We start from the raw sequence: 20343 nt of genomic DNA on the forward strand, positions 1-20343 counted from the left end.
GCTTGGCGTCCTTCATCCCAAACCGCTTTAGCAAGTCTTGCGTGTACTTTGTTTGGGAGATGAAGGTGCCGTCCTTGAGTTGCTTCACTTGGAACCCAAGGAAGTAGTTCAATTCGCCCATCATTGACATCTCGAATTTCTGCGTCATTACCCTGCTAAACTCTTCACAAGACTTTTGATTAGTAGAACCAAATATTATGTCATCGACATAAATTTGGCACACAAAAAGATCACCATCGCAAGTCTTAGTGAAAAGAGTTGGATCGGCTTTCCCAACCTTGAAGGCATTATCAATTAAAAAGTCTCTAAGGCATTCATACCATGCTCTTGGGGCTTGCTTGAGTCCATAGAGCACCTTAGAGAGCTTACACACGTGGTCGGGGTACCGTTCATCCTCGAAGCCAGGGGGTTGCTCCACGTACACCTCCTCCTTGATCGGCCCATTGAGGAAAGCGCTCTTCACATCCATTTGGTACAACCTGAAAGAATGGTGAGCGGCATATGCTAGCAAGATACGAATGGACTCTAGCCTAGCCACAGGAGCAAAAGTCTCCTCAAAGTCCAAACCTGCGACTTGGGCATAACCTTTTGCCACAAGTCGAGCCTTGTTCCTTGTCACCACTCCGTGCTCGTCTTGTTTGTTGCGAAACACCCACTTGGTTCCCACAACATTTTGCTTAGGACGAGGCACCAGTGTCCAAACTTCATTGCGCTTGAAGTTGTTGAGTTCCTCCTGCATGGCCAACACCCAGTCCGGATCTAGCAAGGCCTCTTCTACCCTGAAAGGCTCAATAGAAGAGACAAAAGAGTAATGCTCACAAAAATTAACTAATTTCGAGCGAGTAGTTACTCCCTTGCTAATATCACCCAATATCTGGTCGACGGGATGATCCCTTTGAATCGTCGCTCGAACTTGGGATGGAGGTGCCGGTTGCGCTTCTTCCTCCATCACGTGATCATCTTGTGCTCCCCCTTGATCACACGCCTCCTTTTGATGAACCTGTTCATCGTCTTGAGTTGGGGGATGCACCGTTGTTGAGGAAGAAGGTTGATCTTGCTCCAAATGTTCTTGAGGCCGTACATCTCCAATTGCCATGGTGCGTATCGCGGCCGTTGGAACGTCTTCTTCATCGGTTAGCAGCTCATACGACGTCTTCTTGAGGAGGCGGTGAAGGTAGACCCTGTTGATAGCGTGGCAAGCCGTGTTCACGGCTTCCGACCAAAAGCACTCGGGGGTCTTGAATTCTCCAAGCATAGTCCTCGCCATATCTATGAGCGTCCTGTTCTTCCTCTCTACCACACCATTTTGCTGAGGTGTGTAGGGAGCGGAGAACTCGTGCTTGATCCCCTCCTCCTCAAGAAATTCCTCCACTTGAAGGTTCTTGAACTCGGACCCGTTGTCGCTCCTTATCTTTTTCACTTTGAGCTCAAACTCATTTTGAGCTCTCCTTAGGAAGCGCTTGAGGGTCCCTTGGGTTTCAGACTTATCCTGCAAAAAGAACACCCAAATGAAGCGGGAAAAGTCATCAACAATAACTAGACCATACTTACTTCCTCCTATGCTCAGATAGGCGACGGGTCCGAAGAGGTCCATATGTAGCAGCTCCAGGGGTCTTGATGTTGTCATCACATTTTTGGTGTGATGAGAGCCTCCCACTTGTTTCCCTGCTTGACAAGCTGCACAAGGTCTATCTTTTTCGAAATGAACATTAGTTAGACCTATCACATGTTCTCCCTTTAGAAGCTTGTGGAGGTTCTTCATCCCCACATGTGCTAAGCGGCGATGCCACAGCCAGCCCATGCAAGTCTTAGCCATTAAGCATGCATCTAGACCGGCCTCTTCTTTTGCAAAATCAACTAGGTAAAGCTTGTCGTCTAGTACACCCTTAAAAGCTAGTGAACCATCACATCTTCTAAAGACAGACACATCTATATTTGTAAACAAACAGTTATATCCCATATTGCATAATTGACTAACAGATAGCAAATTATATCCAAGAGACTCTACTAAAAACACATTAGAGATAGAGTGCTCATTTGAGATTGCAATTTTACCTAACCCTTTTACCTTGCCTTGATTCCCATCACCGAATATTATTGAATCTTGGGAATCTTTGTTCTTGACGTAGGAGGTGAACATCTTCTTCTCCCCCGTCATATGGTTTGTGCATCCGCTGTCGATAATCCAGCTTGAACCCCCGGATGCATAAACCTGCAAGGCAAATTTAGGCTTGGGTCTTAGGTACCCAACTCATGTTGGGTCCTACAAGGTTAGTGCAAATATCCTTAGGGACCCAGATGCAAGTTTTGTCTCCCTTGCATCTTGCCCCTAACTTCCTAGCAACTATTTTCCTATCCTTTCTACAAATAGCAAAGGAAGCATTTAAAGCATGATAAATTGTAGAAGGTTCATTAACTTTCCTAGGAATATTAACAACATTTATCTTAGGCATATTATGAACAATATTTCTCCTACCAACATTTCTATCATGCACATAAGAAAAACTAGACGCAAACATGTCATGAGAATCAAAAGCATCATGTGCATTACAACTCCTATAAGCATTTCTAGATTGTCTCCTATCATGGTACATAAAGGCATGGTTCTTTTGCACACTACTAGCCATAGGGGCCTTCCCTTTCTCCTTGGCGGAGATGGGAGCCTTATGGCTTGTCAAGTTCTTGGCTTCCCTCTTGAAGCCAAGACCATCCTTAATTGAGGGATGTCTTCCAATTGTGTAGGCATCCCTTGCAAATTTTAACTTATCAAATTCAGTTTTGCTAGTCTTAAGTTGGGTATTAAGACTAACCAATTCATCATTAAGTTTGGAAATTGAGACTAAGTGTTCACTACACGCATCAATGTCAAAATCTTTACACCTAGTGCAAATCACAACATGTTCTACACAAGATGTTAATTTACTAGATTTTTCTAGCTTAGCATTTAAATCATCATTTATGCTTTTTAAACTAGAAATTGAATCATGACATGTAGACAACTCACAAGAAAGCATTTCATTTCTCTTAATCTCTAAAGCAAGTGATTTTTGTGCTTCTACAAACTTATCATGTTCTTCATATAAAAGGTCCTCTTGCTTTTCTAATAGCCTATTCTTATCATTCAAGGCATCAATGAGTTCATTTATCTTATCTATCTTAGTTCTATCTAAGCCCTTGAATAAGCAAGAATAGTCTATGTCATCATCATCACTGGACTCATCATCACTAGAAGAAGCATAAGTGGAGTCTTGAGTACTCACCTTCTTCTCCCTTGCCATAAGGCATGTGTGACGCTCGTTGGGGAAGAGGGATGACTTGTTGAAGGCGGTGGCGGCGAGTCCTTCATTGTCGGAGTCGGAAGAGGAGCAATCCGAGTCCCACTCCTTGCCTAGATGCGCCTCGCCCTTTGCCTTCTTATAGTTCTTCTTCTTCTCCCTCTTGTTCCCTTGATCCTGATCACTATCATTGTCGGGACAGTTAGCAATAAAATGACCAAGCTTACCACATTTGAAGCATGAGCGCTTCCCCTTTGTCTTGGTCTTGCTTGGCTGCCCCTTGCGGCCTTTTAGCGCCGTCTTAAATCTCTTGATGATGAGAGCCATCTCTTCATCATTAAGTCCGGCCGCCTCAATTTGTGCCACCTTGCTAGGTAGCATCTCCTTGCTTCTTGTTGCCTTGAGAGCAAGAGGTTGAGGCTCATTGATTGGACCGTTTAGAGCGTCGTCGACGTATCTCGCCTCCTTGATCATCATCCGCCCGCTTACGAATTTTCCGAGTACCTCCTCAGGCGTCATCGTCGTGTACCTGGGATTCTCACGAATATTGTTTACGAGATGAGGATCAAGAACGGTAAAGGACCTTAGCATTAGGCGGACGACGTCGTGGTCCGTCCATCGCGTGCTTCCGTAGCTCCTTATTTTGTTGATAAGGGTCTTGAGCCGGTTGTAAGTTTGGGTTGGCTCCTCTCCCCTTATCATTACAAATCGTCCAAGCTCGCCCTCCACCAACTCCATTTTAGTGAGCATGGTGATGTCGTTCCCCTCGTGAGAGATCTTGAGGGTGTCCCATATCTGCTTGGCATTGTCCAAGCCGCTCACCTTATTGTACTCTTCCCTGCACAAAGATGCTAATAGAACAGTAGTAGCTTGTGCATTTCTATGGATTTGTTCATTTATAAGCATAGGGCTATCCGAGCTATCAAATTTCATTACATTCTCTACAATCTCCCATATGCTTGGATGGAGAGAGAATAAGTGACTACGCATTTTGTGACTCCAAAATCCGTAGTCCTCCCCATCGAAGTGTGGAGGTTTACCAAGAGGAATGGAAAGCAAATGCGAATTCGAACTATGTGGAATACGAGAATAATCAAATGAAAAGTTCGAATTGACCGTCTTCCTGTAGTCGTTGTCGTCGTCCTTTTGGGAGGAAGTAGACTCATCGCTATCGTCGTAGTAGACGATCTCCTTGATGCGCCTTGTCTTCTTCTTCTTCCCATCTTTGCGCTTGTGGCCCGAGCCCGAGTCAGTAGGCTTGTCATCCTTCGGCTCGTTGACGAAGGACTCCTTCTCCTTGTCGTTGATCACGATTCCCTTCCCCTTAGGATCCATCTCTTCGGGCGATTAGTCCCTTCTTGAAGAGAACGGCTCCGATACCAATTGAGAGCACCTAGAGGGGGGGTGAATAGGTGATCCTGTAACACTTCAAAATCTTAAGCCACAAAACTTGGTTAATCGTTAGCACAATAATTGCCAAGTGGCTAGATCGGAATCCTCAACAAAACACAACAACCAACAAGGATCAATCACAGAGATGACACGGTGGTTATCCCGTGGTTCGGCCAAGACCAACGCTTGCCTACTCCACGTTGTGGCGTCCCAGCGGACGAGGGTTGTAATCAACCCCTCTCAAGCGGTCCAAAGACCCACTTGAATACCACGATGTTTTGCTTTGCTTATCTTTATCCCACTTGCGAGGAATCTCCACAAATTGGAGTCTCTCGCCCTTACACTTAAAGTTCACAAAGAAGCACGGAGTAAGGGAGGGAAGCAACACACACAAATCCACAGCAAAATGCGCACACACACGGCCAAGAATCGAGCTCAAAAGACTATCTCAAAGTTCTCACTAGAACGGAGCTCGAATCACTGAGAATGACAAACGAATGCGCAAAGACTGAGTGTGGATGATCAAGAATGCTCTAAGGTTGCTTCGTATCTTCCTCCATGCGCCTAGGGGTCCCTTTTATAGCCCCATGGCAGCTAGGAGCCGTTGAGAGCAAATCTGGAAGGCCATTCTTGCCTTCTGTCGTTTGGCGCACCGGACAGTCCGGTGCACACCGGACACTGTCCGGTGCCCGATTTCCTTCCTTAAATAGCGAAGCCGACCGTTGGCGGCCTTGGAGCCGTTGGCGCACCGGACATGTCCGGTGCACACCGGACAGTCCGGTGCCCCCTTCTAGCCGTTGGCTCGGCCACGTGTCCCGCGCAGATCGCGCGGCCGACCGTTGGCCCGGCCGACCGTTGGCTCACCGGACAGTCCGGTGCACACCGTACAGTCCGGTGAATTATAGCCGTACATCGCCGGTAAATTCCCGAGAGCGACTAGTTCGCCCAAGTCAGTCTGGCGCACCGGACACTGTCCGGTGCACCACCGGACAGTCCGGTGCTCCCAGACTGGGCAGGTTCTTGGCTGCTCGAGCCAACTCATTTCCGATCCGATTTTTCCTATTTCCAGCACTTAGACACAATACATTAGTCCATAAAACAATGTACTAAGCCTGAGAAACATACCTTTAACCTTGATTTGTACTTTGTCCATCCATGGGCATAGATTCACATTTAAGCACTTGTGTTGGCACTCAATCACCAAAATACTTAGAAATGGCCCAAGGGCACATTTCCCTTTCACCTATACCCTAAATTTAGAGGATGAGGTCATCCTCTACTCCCTCCGGCGCGTCCTTTAAACGGTCTACTAAATTTACAGGACAAATTAAAAATGTCTCTAATATAGGTATTTGTGTATAAAAGACATGATTTAGAGAATGTTGTTGAAGAGGAAAGAAATATAGAGAATGTAATCTTTTAGGATGTCTCCAACAAGGGAATGCTTAGGATGGTGGTACATGTTGTGTAGTTGCGTTATAATTACTTATTTCATTGTAAGGAATATGGATGTTTTACATCAACCCGAAATGTACTCCACATGCCATGGATATTCGTTTATGTACTGCTAAGGAAATCCTCCTCCATGAGGATTTTTTGTTCCTCCAGAAGGAACTTAAGTTTTCAGGAGTGCACTTATTCATGTATCAAGACTAAATTCTGTTTATGTTACAAGTTTTCAGTTGTCCTTTCTTCACATGCCAGCATGTTAAATCTGCTGATTTTGATTCATTAAGATATTAGGATGGATGGAGTCACACAAGCTGTTGAAAATCTTAAGAAAGAATGGGGCCAAGCAGTTTCACAGCTTGATGAGAACATTACTGCAATTGAATCATGTGGAAAAACAGGGAAAGGGACAGAGGAAGCAAATTATCTTCCAAGGTTGAATGGTTCTGCACAGGATGCTCTGCAGTTGCTGAAGTCACTGCAGTTCCAGCTTGATCTTCTAGCACAGCAGCTTCCCACTTTTGATGAGGTGCAGTCTGGTCAAGCAACCTTGAAGTCATGGGATGAACAATACAAGAAGTAAGATATTCTTGGAGACTTGGAGTTTGTTTATTTTTGTTATCCTTTTTAGCCTACTTTTTTATATAAACCTTGAACATTTTAGCAGGCTTCGTATTAGCCTGAGGAATGCTAACTTATAAGCAAAAGACAACATTAGACAAGCTGCTAAAGAGGAGGTACGTGATTATGCCTGGACTTTGATGATATTAATCCAAGTGATGAGTTGTCTGAGTGGTACATGCTTCTAGGGTTTATTTGGATGGCTCCTGGACGGAGCTGCCTGGCCTAGGAATCCATCCCAGGCGTCCGATTTTGGTCGCATGGGGCTAGGATGATTGCCTGGCCGGCGAGCTGCCTGGCAAGGTAGCAACCAAACAGGCCCCTAGAGTGTCACCAATCACCAATGCAATGTGAAAGATTAAGAATTCATGTTAAATTTTAAGGACATATTCTTTATATGCAGTATGTCTTCTCAGAGGTTTTTTATGTACTCATTTAAGTTCAAAAGCACCATTGAAACTAATGCTGCTTTAGATTTTTGCAATTTCCCTGGCAAAATTAGCAAGAAAATGACCTATAGGCACCCTACCACGTTTTTAGAGCATCGCAGGTGCCATTATAACTTGGCTATCGGTTTCTAATTGACTTTTCTCTAGAGGACACTTCTTCTAGGCAATGGTGAAGAGTCTACCATCCGTAGGCGTAATCTCCAGTAAGTTGATTTCAATTAGGTCTCTTTCCCTTAAGACAATATATATATATGGGATATTTAAGGAGCTTTTATAATTTAATCAGTTACATGTGTATCCCATCCATCTGGTTTGATCAAATTCAGGTTACCTGAAATTTAAAAAGCAGATAATGTGGGCTGTCATTTGTGAATTCTAGAACATAAAAAACTGATCAAGCCTCCTATTACATGATATTGTGTTAAACATAAAACACTGATGCTCTTTCTTTCACAACAAGCTGGCCAAGTTTATGGAGTTCCTCTTTATGGATCTCTACTGATCAAGCCTGGAGTTTACCCAGAGCAAAGACCATGTAATGAGGACACCCGCAGAAAATGGATTGAGGTCGAGCAGACTAACCTGTCATTTGTTGTTATAATAATATAATGTTTTGTTCAATAGAACCTCGGTAAATATTTCATGTTTGTTATCTAAGTTTGCAAATTTTTAAGCTTGCTTTCGCCTGATAGTTAGATGTTTGGCTTCCTTTTGAGTATTTGATTGATAGTGTACTGCTAGAATAACAACTAAGGACATATGACCATTCTTACTGTGAGGTTGCTTTTGGCATTTAAAATCTTGAACAACATTGTTACTTGGGACAGCGAGCATTAGCCTTTTTCACATGTTTCATCTGTGGAATTCAAAGTTATTCAGCTTGGAATATTCGATTTATGGTGTTGAATGATGTTTTTTACTTTGTTATGCTGGTGCTGCAGCAATGAGCTCAGTTTGCTTACATTCGTTAGTTTTCTTTCTTTACATCCATTATTGCCTTGCAGGCCCTTGCTCAGCCAAACAAGCGACTGTGTTCATTGTCTGAGCACGTTCCTCATGGTTACCGTAGGAAATCACTTTTTGAAGGTCTAATTCGATATAATGTTCTGTTGCTAAGAGCAACATGGTTTATTAAAGTCACATACCTAAACCAGGTTTGGAATCTCTTGTAACCTTCTCTTATTTACTATCAAATGCCACATTGCACCATTTTGATGATGTGTATTCAATTTTATATAGCTACAGACCCGACAGACACCTAACAGTATTTCAGTAGCGGGTTCTGATAACCAACGCTCTCAGTGGACAAAGGATGTTGTTGAATATTTACAACATATGTTGGACGAATTTTGTTCTAAAGAGGGTGCATTCGTGCATCCATCCTTTAGAGAGCAGTCATCACCAGGACCTACTGCTGGAACCAATCAGATAAAAATGAAAACTAAAGCATCTCCAGCTGCTGGAGACATTGAAGAACACTTGGTGCACTTCAAATGGTGGTATATGGTTCGTCTCATCCAATGGGATCTCACAGAAGAATTGCTTGTTCCCTCAGTACTTATCGAATGACTATCTAACCAACTCCAGGTACTTCTGTCGAGAATTCAATCGACGTGAAAGTTTATGTTTCAGTTCCTATTCATCTAAGGAATACCCACTTTTCTAGGAATATGTTTCGGTTTAACTTCAATCTATAGATTCTTTTGTCTAAAAGCATGCTGCTACAATGGATCCTAAACAGGTAAGAAAACACATGAAGGCAGTCCATTAGTCGTAGAACAAAAGAATTTACTGTTTGGTAACTTCTGTTTACTGTGGGTTCTTTTTTTTTGCTTCTAGGACAGCATCCATGTGATTGATCCTTTTTGAAACTGAATTTAATTAGATTACAGCCTAAATGCCTAATAGCATGTTGCTACAGTGGATACTAAACAAATTCTAAGGAATACTCACTTTTCTAGGAATATGTTTCAGTTTACCGTCAATCTGTAAGATTAAAGCCTAAAAGCATGCTGCTACAATGGATCCTAATTAGCTAAGAAAAAAATGAAGACATACCATTAGTCGTAGAACAAAAGAAAACATCATAAAATTTAGGGTATGAAATCCACACAAACAAGTGGTACGGGCGTGTTTTTCCCAAATATATTTTGGGTACTTCAAATGACATTGATCTTGGTAAAGCTGACAATATTCGTATCTTGAAATTACATTGCTTACTTAGCATGATGTATAAGTTTTAGTGCACAATTTAGGTACTTGAATTTTCAGAGATGCTCTGAATTTAATTACTCAAATTTTCTAATTGAGACACTGATGGGTTAGCATTGCAGGGGAGTCAATTTAATTTACCAAAATTGCATGCTCAGCGGGTTCCCTATTTTAGTAACATCTAGAGTCAATTTTGATTTACCAAAACTGCATGCTCAGTGGTTTTTTGTAACTGGAATTTACATTATTTTACAGAATTCCATAATTCTTTAGTGCTTATTTGTGTTTTATTTTCAGGTTGCAAAGTAGACATCCCCTATTTCTATAGTTCATGCTTCATGGATATGGTTCAATAAATTGAGGACCTGCGCAAACAACACTCAATAACAATATTGTTCTTCTATGCTCATTATTTGTTCTCATATCCTCCTTTTCTTGTTTTCTGCCCTTTTGACACCACTATACTCTGGTTTGACATGTGGAAGCGTGGATCATGCAATTCTTGTCATGTGCTGCAGATGATACTTTAATGTCGTGTCATGTTGTTACTGTTATCAAGATTCATGAACATGGCATTATCTGTCATTTGAAATTATATGTTATCTGAAATTTCTTTCTCCCCTTGTGCTTATGATATATGTCTCGTGTGTGGAATTTGGATATGGATTATGGAAGTATCATTAACAATGTAATTATAGAACGGCTTTTGTGCTTATGAAATATGACTCGTGGGTGGAATTTGGATATGGATTATGGGAGTACAATTAACAATGTAATTATAGAACGGTTTTTCTTACCAATATATTGCTGGTGGTATTGAGCACTTCATGAATTTTGTACTGTGAATATTATGTATTTTCAAGGACCTTAAGACGAACAACCATGATAACTATGAAATTAATTTTGAAGACATTGAGTACCTTTTTATGGCTTTAGCTTTAGAGCATTATATCATTATTGTTTGTGTGTTCGCGTATTTTAACACACAATAATGCTCAATTTTTATGATAAATATAACCAGAAAGTGGTGCTTATCAAGATGTGGGCTATGATGTTTGAATACATAAATGCTAATGGTTGGCTAAACCATGGTGCAGAGGTTATGCCTTTTCTCTTCTGCATGTTGTCAACATTGCCAAGTTGGAAAATAAATGCTTAGTGACTAATATATTGTCAAAGCTGAAGTCAAGTAAAACAGGGTTGAGGAGGGGCCAAGGCAGCAACCAAGAGTGTGAAGAGGAAAATGCCTTTCGTACTACTATCTAGAACTAGTTTATGGGGATGACAGACTGACTGAACAACAGAGCAAGAAGAAAGAAAAATAAAACGAAGAGGAAAACAATAAAACAATATATTTTTCCAGTAAGATTATGTTCTATGCCTACCAAGAATGTTATCTTACTCTGCATCTTCTTGCCAGTCCTTTTGTGATTATGTTCAATTGATGCTGCTAAGAATATTAGTGCAGTGGAGTGTGGTGTATACTTGAATCCCTTAATTGATGATTGCAGGAAGTTGTTTTCCATTTAAATGCTCGAATAGGTTGAGCAATCTCATATGTAGTAGATGTCCATAAATTCAACATGTAAAAGCCAGAATGCATATGTTATTATCTCTATTTATTTGGCGATGTAACATTAATATTATGCATTTTTTCACGTTAATTGTACTAATGTTGTCTCATGATATGTTCATATGAGGTCAGTTGTGTGTTAATAACCATGCTACAGCCTACAGCTCTTGTAATGGGTGATTTTTCATATTTTTAACTGGTTTGTGTATTGTTTACTGTCGTTTAAGTGTTATCTTGCTTCTGCCTCCCCCCTCGAAGAGGTGCTGGCGAGTTTCGTAAAAAAAGGGGAAGAGGTGATATTTGCTGGTTTATTTTTTGAAAGGTTTCATTTTTTTCCAAGAGTGTCGTATGATCTGAGTGCCTTCAGTTAAAGAAGGAAACACCCGTCTCAAGTGTTGCTTTGTTGCAAGGTTCAAGTTTTTGTTCCAAAACTGCTGCATCGTCTGGAGTGTTTTGAGATGAAGAATGAAGTGATCCTCTTCGGTGAGCAATTTTTTTGTTCTTTCAATTTGCAAAAATGCTATCATCATTATGTCGTTCCTACCGCATTTTCCACATATCTTTCGTAAGCGGATATTGTTTTCAATAGTTTTGTGATTACCAGGCCATGGATTACAGTGGACTAAATGCAAATGACATAGGCTTGTATAGATCAAGAACCATGCTAACAGTGATGAAGAAAGATGAATGAAGAATAATGATGGTGAACTTATTTATTAGCTCATAGAAAGGCCACATAGTTTTATACAAAGTGATCACCATTGAGACCGAACACACGACTAATACAAAATAGAGAACAAATCATTACTACTAAGTTTCATCTAAATCATAACTAACAAAGTATCTACTATAACAAGCTAGAATACGTCTCAATCAGATATCACAGTTGTGAGATGTGCCCGTCTGTTCTCAAGAAATTTGTCGACGATACGACGCCTTGGATTTTGAATCAACGAACGTCGAATAGCTGCAATTTAGAACATAATTTGTAAGAAGATGATTATATTATCATTTTAATTTTAGCTATAGTTTATAAATCTATTATAAGAACCACTCACTCTTCAAGTGGTATGTAGTGTGATGATCTGGGTTGAAATGAACGGTGTTGTAATCCGAGGTTTCCAAGCATCCTATTGTTAGGATAATAAATAAGCATAAGAATTGAGTTCAAGTTGAAAGAATTTAGGTACAAGAGAAATTACTGTGTTTATTGTTACGACGCAGCATAGTTCCAATAATTATGTTATTGTCAACTCTAGCTAACGACCATCGTAGAGCATTTCTTTGCAAGAGGTCAGTCCATACCCCCACGACGATTAGATCCCACCTATAAAAACATTAATGTTGTCTGAATAAGACCTAACAATTACTTAATACTTTCAAAAAATAATGTAGCTATAAATTAGTGTCACCTGGAATCCATTAGTACAGCCTCTCTATAAGGCCTTCCACCGATATGCTTTAATGGCTCTAAATGAAGAACTATGCCAATAATGTCTGAGCAATTCACATGTGATTAGTTATCTTTGAATAACTTATACATCAGCCATTAGTACTATATATATAAACCATATGGAAGGAATGATCATTACCTACGAACGACTTATGCGGTTGTTGATACACCTTATGGAATGGCATAAGATACTTTGGAAATGGAGGAAATTGGATTGGCTTAATGAATGGCTCCACAATAGTATGTGTTATCAGTCCGATCTCTAGCCCATGTCCAATATTCCGAAATTGAATCCCCTCCCTATTTAGACAGAATCCCACTCTATACAATGTATATGTGCATCCTTGTGTGAGTAAGGCATCGAAACGTGGAACATTATTGCGACTTGAAATTGCTTCCATTTTGGATCCCTAGATATATGGGAATACAGGTCGTATGAGTCAAAGAATTTTATTATAACAACATGACTATATTGACTCTATTTTAAAGCTTGAAGTAACTCACTGTGATATCCTGTAGGATGAAGTGTTGACTATCATGACGCCTAGGGAACTTAACAACTACCCTCGAAAAGATACTCTTTACGTGTGGTAAGTTATTGAAATCTTGAATATCATCAAATAACACGAAACTATATAAAACACAAACTGTAGCTTAAGTTCTTCATTCATATATAAATGTGACAAGTGAACTATATACTTACGGAGGAAAGGGATGAATGTCTGGAACTGTCCTATTTTGGTTTATTCTACCTGATCCCGCCATTGATCTTGTAGGACCAATCATGGCATTATTGCAAAGAAAACATCATTAAAAGGATTAAATGACGAAGTCCCTCTGTCAAACAAATAGATTTCTTTTACATCATAATGAAATTACAAGAAACTATTTTGTAGAAAGTGTAGACTCTATCTACGTCTTTGTTCTTTAAGAAACCTAGCATCAAATTGAAGATTTTTCATATAACAATATATAAAGTTAAATCATAAAATGTAACATAATATGTCTCATATGTTTATCTACATCTTGTGACAGTTGCTGGTGAATAATAGGACAGCAAGCGCCAGTGAAATAGTAAGTACACATTTTCGTCCACCGACAGTAATGAAATGGCATGTAGTCAAAGCTCACGCACCAATAATTTTTTAGGTTGCTTCAGCACTTCATGACAATTGCAAAGCTGTTCTTGTTGGCGAAAGGACTTTTGGCAAGGTTTGAACCACCCAAAAGAGGATATTGTGACGTTTTCTTTCCCTATGATCAACAGGATTATATTATGCCCTTTTTGTGTCTGGTAACTCATGTCTAGGGTGATGCAGGGCTTAATCCAATCTGTATTTGAACTTCATGATGGTTCTGGTATTATCGTCACAGTTGGCAAATACATGACACCAAACCACAAGGATATCAATGGGAATGGAATAGAACCGGATTACAATCGTCTTCCTGGTACTCTAAGAAAACGCCAGATTTCTTTTGTGGCAATTGAATTCTGCAATGTAATTCCCGTTTGCTGGTTTCCCTTTTGTGGCAGATTTCAATGAAGCCAGAGGTTACCTTTCACGATGTGGAATTAAAGAATTAAGCTGACAGACGTTTGCGGCAGATTTCAATGAAGCATTATATTCTGAAGGTTCTCTCACGGTAAGAAGCTTTTATTTACGGTTGCATAGTTGGGTCTTACTGCTCTGCATACATTGGACTATCCAAGTAACAACAAAGAAATAAAGAGCAAGGCAGAAATTTTGTATGGTTTTACCCCTGCTTCTGAGTCCTTACATGCCTTTTGGGTGGTTCAAACCTGTCTTTTGCATTTGCAGGGTCAGACGACCTAATATGATAGAATTGATATGGAACAAATAAAGCTGATGCTCTGCCTGACTACTACACGACCCTCAATGTCGCGCGCGCTGATACGATAAGCAGCGTATCGGCGAGCGTCGATACAGCCTCTACAGCACAGGGCGAGCATGTTGCTGGTGGCCTCTGTGGCATGGTGCAAGAAATAGAGTACACGTGGCGCTCATCTAAGACATCGCAAATGACTGATTCCTAATCGAACACAATATGTGAATAGCTTGTGGTCTGTTCAAGGCGCTTAGTCTAAATATACTTCTGACTAAATCCTTTTTAATTGTCAGTTTCACGTCCTGTCACTTCTCATGCATTCAACTTTAATCAAATATATATATAGGAGCTACCATTAAATATATTTTTATAAAGTTTATTGCAATTTAATGGAACATCGGTGCTAATAATAAATCAAAAGATACTTTGCTTGCAATTTATGGTCTTTTCTGACTATCAGTACACTCAAACTTTTATATGGTGCATTTTGTCACCAAGCATTGCCTTAAATTAGTTCAATGTTTTTCCTCACAAAGTAATGCACCATTTTCTATGGAATGGATCAGTGCTACCTAGATTTGGATTAGAAAAACGAAACAATGTATTGGTTAATATGATAATAATATAGATTAGATAAAAATAAATATCAATACCTTCACTTTCTACAATCAGTTTTCTACTTTTCTTTTTGTATGGCTGGAAAGCAACTGAAGATTTTTCAATTTATATTCCACAGTATCATTTACTGAACTTCATGCTGACGTGCATGTTCGTTATTTCCAGAACAAGGCCATCTCAGATAAAAGTAGATGTAGCTTTCATAGGACTTAGTTCCAGCAAAGCAAAGGTTGGCAGTGCACCAAACAATAGCGTTTATACTTCATTCTTATGGATTGGAGAAGCCTATGCAACATGTCAAACCAGATGACATGCAGATGAGAAGGTTCTGCATCAATAGAAACCAGAGAAAAACCTTTGCATCAAGAGAGCACCGATGAAAAGCTGATGAAGAGGCCAATTGACAAACTTATGGAGACCAGCTGACCAAATAATTGAAAATCTATTGAACTATGTATCAAGTTCATTAATTTATGTAATTCTGAACGAGACCTTTTATGCTACTGCAACGTCTGTGACCACAAATGACTGTTGCAACAAGACCATACTCTAGGAGTGGAGTTGTCTATATGAAGAGTGTAGGTAGAGGCAATTGGCTAATATTGTACAGGTCCAGTTTGCAGGATCGTAGCAACAGGGTTCAAAGACGTGTGTTTGAAAGGGCAGTTCCTGATGATCAGCATGATGAAAGGTGGGGAGTTCTATAGCTGGTTTAAGCTGGAGCTAGCTTCTGAAGTCCGGTCAGGTGTCTGTATGTGTTGCCCTTTTTTATTTCATTTCATGAGAAAGGATTGTTATTTGTTCCTTGAACTGTACTTGGTCGTACTTGTGAATAAATATTTTAGCATGGCTGTTCGACTTCTTATAATGTTTATTCGACATCAGTTCATGATATTAGTGTTACGTGATATTTTATCATATGAATTTTGCATATCATAGTGATGTTTATCGTTCCGTATCTATATTTTATACTAATCTTTAACTCTCGTGGCAACGCATGGGCACACACCTAGTCTCACTTAAGGGTGTTTCGCTTTGTATTGAACTGTAGACATAGAAAGAAGAATTAAGAGAAGCGAAGAAGAATGAAGTTGCGCAAGTGCAAGTGCACCATACGGAAAGCATACTACCAGCTAATCCTTTCAACTATCATTTAGCATCAACCTCTATATACCGGAAGCATGCTTGTATATAAACTTCATACCCCAATAAATACCCCTAATACACACAAGTTTGTCATGTCCATATATATTAGTTGGAATTTTAATTTAAATTTGTTCTCAATACAATTCATTTGCTTTTACAATTTGGTAATAGACATGACATAACAAAACATGTTCAAACTGTAATAGTAGAACAGGTCATTCAAATATTCAATATAAAAGAAATAGTATTAAGAACACAAAATGAAAGCATGAAAGCACTAACCAAAGTTTTGTTGGACAATACAGAGCTGCAAAGATGGGTACAGAAATTGAGGCGAACACAATTCCGAATTTCCCTGGATAGTCACAACGACCCATGATTATTATAGAAAACATAAGTATTCACATTCTGAGAAAAGAAACTGGTATTCTCTATCAGAATTTTCATAGCAACGCCAAACTAAGATGACAGAACTGCTATACAATGATGACAGAACTACTATACAATGTTAAATGTTGATGAGAAAACACAATGGTAAGTAGGTAACAACTATAGGAACATATTCAAAGATCCTTCTCAATTCGGATGCAGCGACACAACACACTACATGTTTTGAGAAACTAATCATTGCTATTTGCTAGCTCGATAATGAACAAAATATTTGAAATAAACACAAACTGACCAGGTGAGCAGAAAGGCAAGTCGAAGAGAACATCATATTAAGGTTACTGAATCAATGACAATCCCACTCGCTCCCATAATAATCTTAGATTAGGTTACATAATAAGATGTTTCATAGTTTTTCTCATCAATATTTAACATTCATCAAAGCTGATAATACTTGTTATTTTGCTAATGGACAAAGAAAACTACAGAAGCATTTTGTTTGTCCACCTAAATTTAGTAAACAGTACAAGGAAGATTGTGTGCCAAGCAAAGAACTACATATCCATAAATGGACCACCTAGATGTCTGGGATCAGCAATAAAGTATATTACTCTATAATTTTCCAAAATTCAAAGCTAGACATAATTCATGGAAAGACAGTATACTGGAAGCAACACGAGGTTGTAAAAGACAGATGCTCCATACTTGTGGGCACAAGAAGAAAAAGGCAACACTGATGCTTGAGAGTCTGCACTGCTTGGGATTAACTCTGAGAAAAACAAAATGGTAAGTAGAGAAGCAAAGATTAACTCTAAGAAAAAACACAATGGTAAGTAGGTGACAACTATATGAACATATTCAAAGATCATTCTCAATTCTGATGCAGCAACACAACACACTACATGTTTTGAGAAACTAATCATTGCTATTTGCTAGCTCAGTAATAAACAAATATTTGAAATAAACACAAACTGACCAAGTGAGCAAAAAGGCTAGTCGAAGAGAACGTCCTATTAAGGTTATTGAATCAATGACAATCCCACTCGCTTTCATAATAATGTTAGATTGTATTGATTTTTAATACCATGCCATCTTCCTAGAAATTTGTTGGACAACAACAGTTCGTTCTAAACCTACCTTAATTTAGTATTTTCAACGGTTCGTTCTAAATCGGCCTTAATTTTGTATAGATTTTCATTAGCTACTTACAGGCAACAATAATATTTCTACAAGAGGATGAGGCAAACGTACCACTTCCTGGGGACATAGAGGTCCACAGTCTTACCCTCCTCGTACTGCATGGTGACAGTTGGGGGAACTACCGCAAGAGCAACTGAAATACAATAGGACCAACTATCAGGCACATAAAAAGAGAACATCACTATGCAATTTGAGGGCTCATTCAGTACTGTAACAATTCAAACTTGATTGACAAGCAACACACGGGCTCCGATAAAATTCAAATTTTGACAGATGTTTTGCCGTCTCAATACGCTGTTTCAATTTGATGGGCAAAATCCACCAGAGTTTCAAGCACACTTGGGACCGAATCAGTGAACAGGTCACCTATCCCAGTCAGAGTCAGGGTACATGGATAAAAATGTTCAAACTTTCCAGTTTGGCAATAGATGAACAAAGTATTGTATATGTCTACTGACCCGACCGCAACCTTATCATTTGCATTTCAACCCTATCAGACTGGCAATACATGGTGTTTTGTTTTTTTAAGGTGAAGGTACAGAAACAATGCATAGCAAGTACACAAGCAGGCCTAGCAATATTGAAGGAACCACTAAGAAACAACGAAAATGATACTCCAAAGACTCTGCATTAGATTTTAGGACAATTGGTTGCTGGATCCAAAGACCATACACGAGATTTCCAGGAAAGCACGTAGTTTAAGTATGGCGTTGAAAGCAAATAAAACTGGATAACTTAAATTGTTCAATCATGATATATTGCATTGGTGCCTAGTTTTGAATGGTCAGCTTTACCAAAAAAAAGTCTGCTGATATGGAGTAGTGCAACAGTACAAGTAACCCTGACCGCGGTAAGCAGCCAAGTTACCACTAAGAAACAACGAAAATGATACTCCAAAGACCATGCATTAGATTTTAGGACAATTGGTTGCTGGATCCAAAGGCCATACACCAGATTTCCAGGAAAGCACGTAGTTTAAGTATGGCGTTGAAAGCAAATAAAACTGGATAACATAAATTGTTCAATCATGATATATTGCATTGGTGCCTAGTTTTGAATGGTCAGCTTTACCAAAAAAAAGTCTGCTGATATGGAGTAGTGCAATAGTACAAGTAACCCCGACGGCGGTAAGCAGCCAAGTTACCAAGCAAATGAAATATATGTTGTTACATTGAAGGCGTACTATAAGCTTGGGATTAGGGAGACCTTAAATCTGTACATAGCTTTAAAAGGATAAGTTAAACTGCTTCTCCCATGTGTTACCGGCCATGCAAAAAAGGATAAGAAGATGGCAAGTCTTGTCATACCCCAATGTCTCAAATACCACCAACCATAGTTACCATACTACTGCATTATTTCCTAAAATTGAATGGTCACTTTACAGAAGGCTAAGCTTGCTTGCATGAAGTAGTGTCATACAAGTAAATCCTGATCACGGAACACTAAATTTGCCAAGAAAATGAACAAATGCTCAGTTACATTGAGGGGGTAACTGTAAGCTTGAGGCTTGGAAGCCTTAAAATATGTACATTGCTGAAACGACATATTCCAACAGCATAAAAATTTAGGGGATTCAAGGAATCTGGATTCTAAAGTCTTGATTCTAAATAAAAAAACTACCTTACTCCTCAAGCGGGAGAGATCGGTCGTGGAGCAACTCGCCGTCGATCTTCACTACTCCCCTTGTAGCCTGCGCAGTCCCAGTTGTCGGCCGAGCAAGCCCCTCCTCGCCTCTGCTGAGCGCCCCCTCGGTCCACTGCAGGCGCGCTCGAACACTGTAGAGGCCCGGCGCGGCGGCGTGGTACAGGAACCCGACTCTGGTGAAAACGCGTGCTCGGACGAGATAGAGTCCACACATGCTCCCGGTTTATCTTCATCGAGCTCTATAAGGTGTCTGAGGAAGTGGAGGTCGTGGGGAGGAAGCATGCAGTAGTGGACGACGTGGGGACTGAAGAGGGGGGAGTCGGTTGCACGAACTGTGCGGGGGTAGGGACGGTAGAGGCCGCACAAATGGGGATGGCGCAGGGCTGGAGGCCGCCGGCGGGATAGAAGATGGAGCGGCGGTGGTGGAGCGGCGGTGGCGCTGGGCACTGGAGGCCGCGACCGCACCGAAGACGAACAAGAGGGCGGCGGCGCAAGGCGAGCATGCGGGCGGGGCGTAGCCGCGCAGGGCTGGAGGTCGCGAGCGGGGATAGGGTTTCACGGAGATGGGCCTCGCAGAACACAAATCGACAGATGGGCCTCGCAGAACACAAATCGGCAGATGGGCCTCACACGGTGTATATGGCTGTCTTAATTTTTTTGTAAGGTAAATTTAGTACCACATTGCCCACCAATTGGTGTTGAAACCTGCTTATATGTGTTCCTGTGCATGTAGCAGTACGATTATTATCACACGGTGCATGTATCTTCCTGTGCACGTGACATGTGCAGTAATTCTATTTTTTGTAAAAAAATGTGTTATGGAATAAACCGGGAGCATGCACGCAGGAGCAAGCGGGCCCTACCTGTCAGAGACTACCCGGCAGAACACAAAAAGGCAGGCTACTATTGCTGACTTAATAAGTAGTAGAGATAATTGTTCGTCAAATGAAACATGAAACAATTAAATACGAAAGTTGCAGTATTATTTGTTTTTACTCGAAGATTTAAATGGGAGGTAGATATATATCTCCCGTCTCAATGCTTGTTCTATGGTATTGTAGACGTTAATTTTAAATT

At 40.3% G+C, this 20343-nt stretch overlaps 1 protein-coding gene, 1 long non-coding RNA gene and 1 other non-coding gene across 4 annotated transcripts; 2 read left to right on the forward strand and 1 right to left on the reverse strand.

Annotated features, from left to right (window-relative positions):
• The first annotated feature begins 6370 nt into the window (after positions 1-6370).
• Positions 6371-10607, forward strand: LOC103637038 (uncharacterized). Its single transcript, XR_004855274.1, has 3 exons — positions 6371-6695; positions 6784-7753; positions 8191-10607. It is a non-coding gene; the product is annotated as an uncharacterized protein (transcript).
• A 1061-nt stretch (positions 10608-11668) lies between these two features.
• LOC103637014 (uncharacterized) lies at positions 11669-19758 on the reverse strand. Of its 2 annotated transcripts, XR_002266145.3 has the most exons (10): positions 19243-19758; positions 17674-17755; positions 17128-17191; positions 16318-16390; positions 12928-13192; positions 12563-12833; positions 12383-12467; positions 12173-12297; positions 12029-12100; positions 11669-11937 (listed from the first exon to the last, which is right to left on the reverse strand). XR_002266145.3 is itself a non-coding variant. In XM_020546412.2 (6 exons), the coding sequence occupies exons 2-6, from the start codon at positions 12822-12824 to the stop codon at positions 11840-11842; spliced, it is 642 nt and encodes a 213-aa protein (XP_020402001.1). In that variant the 5' UTR covers positions 12825-12833; positions 12928-13335; the 3' UTR covers positions 11669-11839. The 2 variants fall into 2 exon arrangements, 1 of the variants encoding a protein (XP_020402001.1); XM_020546412.2 differs by lacking the exons at positions 16318-16390; positions 17128-17191; positions 17674-17755; positions 19243-19758 and having other exon boundaries at positions 12928-13335.
• Positions 13427-13820, forward strand: LOC103637004 (uncharacterized). The gene is made up of 3 exons (XR_558132.3): positions 13427-13497; positions 13573-13635; positions 13743-13820. It is a non-coding gene; the product is annotated as an uncharacterized lncRNA (long non-coding RNA).
• Positions 19759-20343: the final 585 nt, after the last annotated feature.

Source organism: Zea mays, chromosome 1 (assembly GCF_902167145.1).
Source record: "Zea mays cultivar B73 chromosome 1, Zm-B73-REFERENCE-NAM-5.0, whole genome shotgun sequence".
Classification (NCBI taxonomy): Eukaryota; Viridiplantae; Streptophyta; class Magnoliopsida; order Poales; family Poaceae; genus Zea; species Zea mays.

What these genes read in the sequence shown, in the direction of transcription:
- LOC103637014 (XM_020546412.2), bottom strand. Translation starts at nt 12,824, where the DNA reads ATGGAAGCAATTTCAAGTCGCAATAATGTTCCACGTTTCGATGCCTTA. An exon ending in GCGTCGTAACAATAAACACA is followed by an intron (nt 12,101 to 12,172) that starts GTAATTTCTCTT and finishes TCCTAACAATAG; the next exon opens with GATGCTTGGAAACCTCGGAT. An exon ending in CACTACATACCACTTGAAGA is followed by an intron (nt 11,938 to 12,028) that starts GTGAGTGGTTCT and finishes TCTAAATTGCAG; the next exon opens with CTATTCGACGTTCGTTGATT.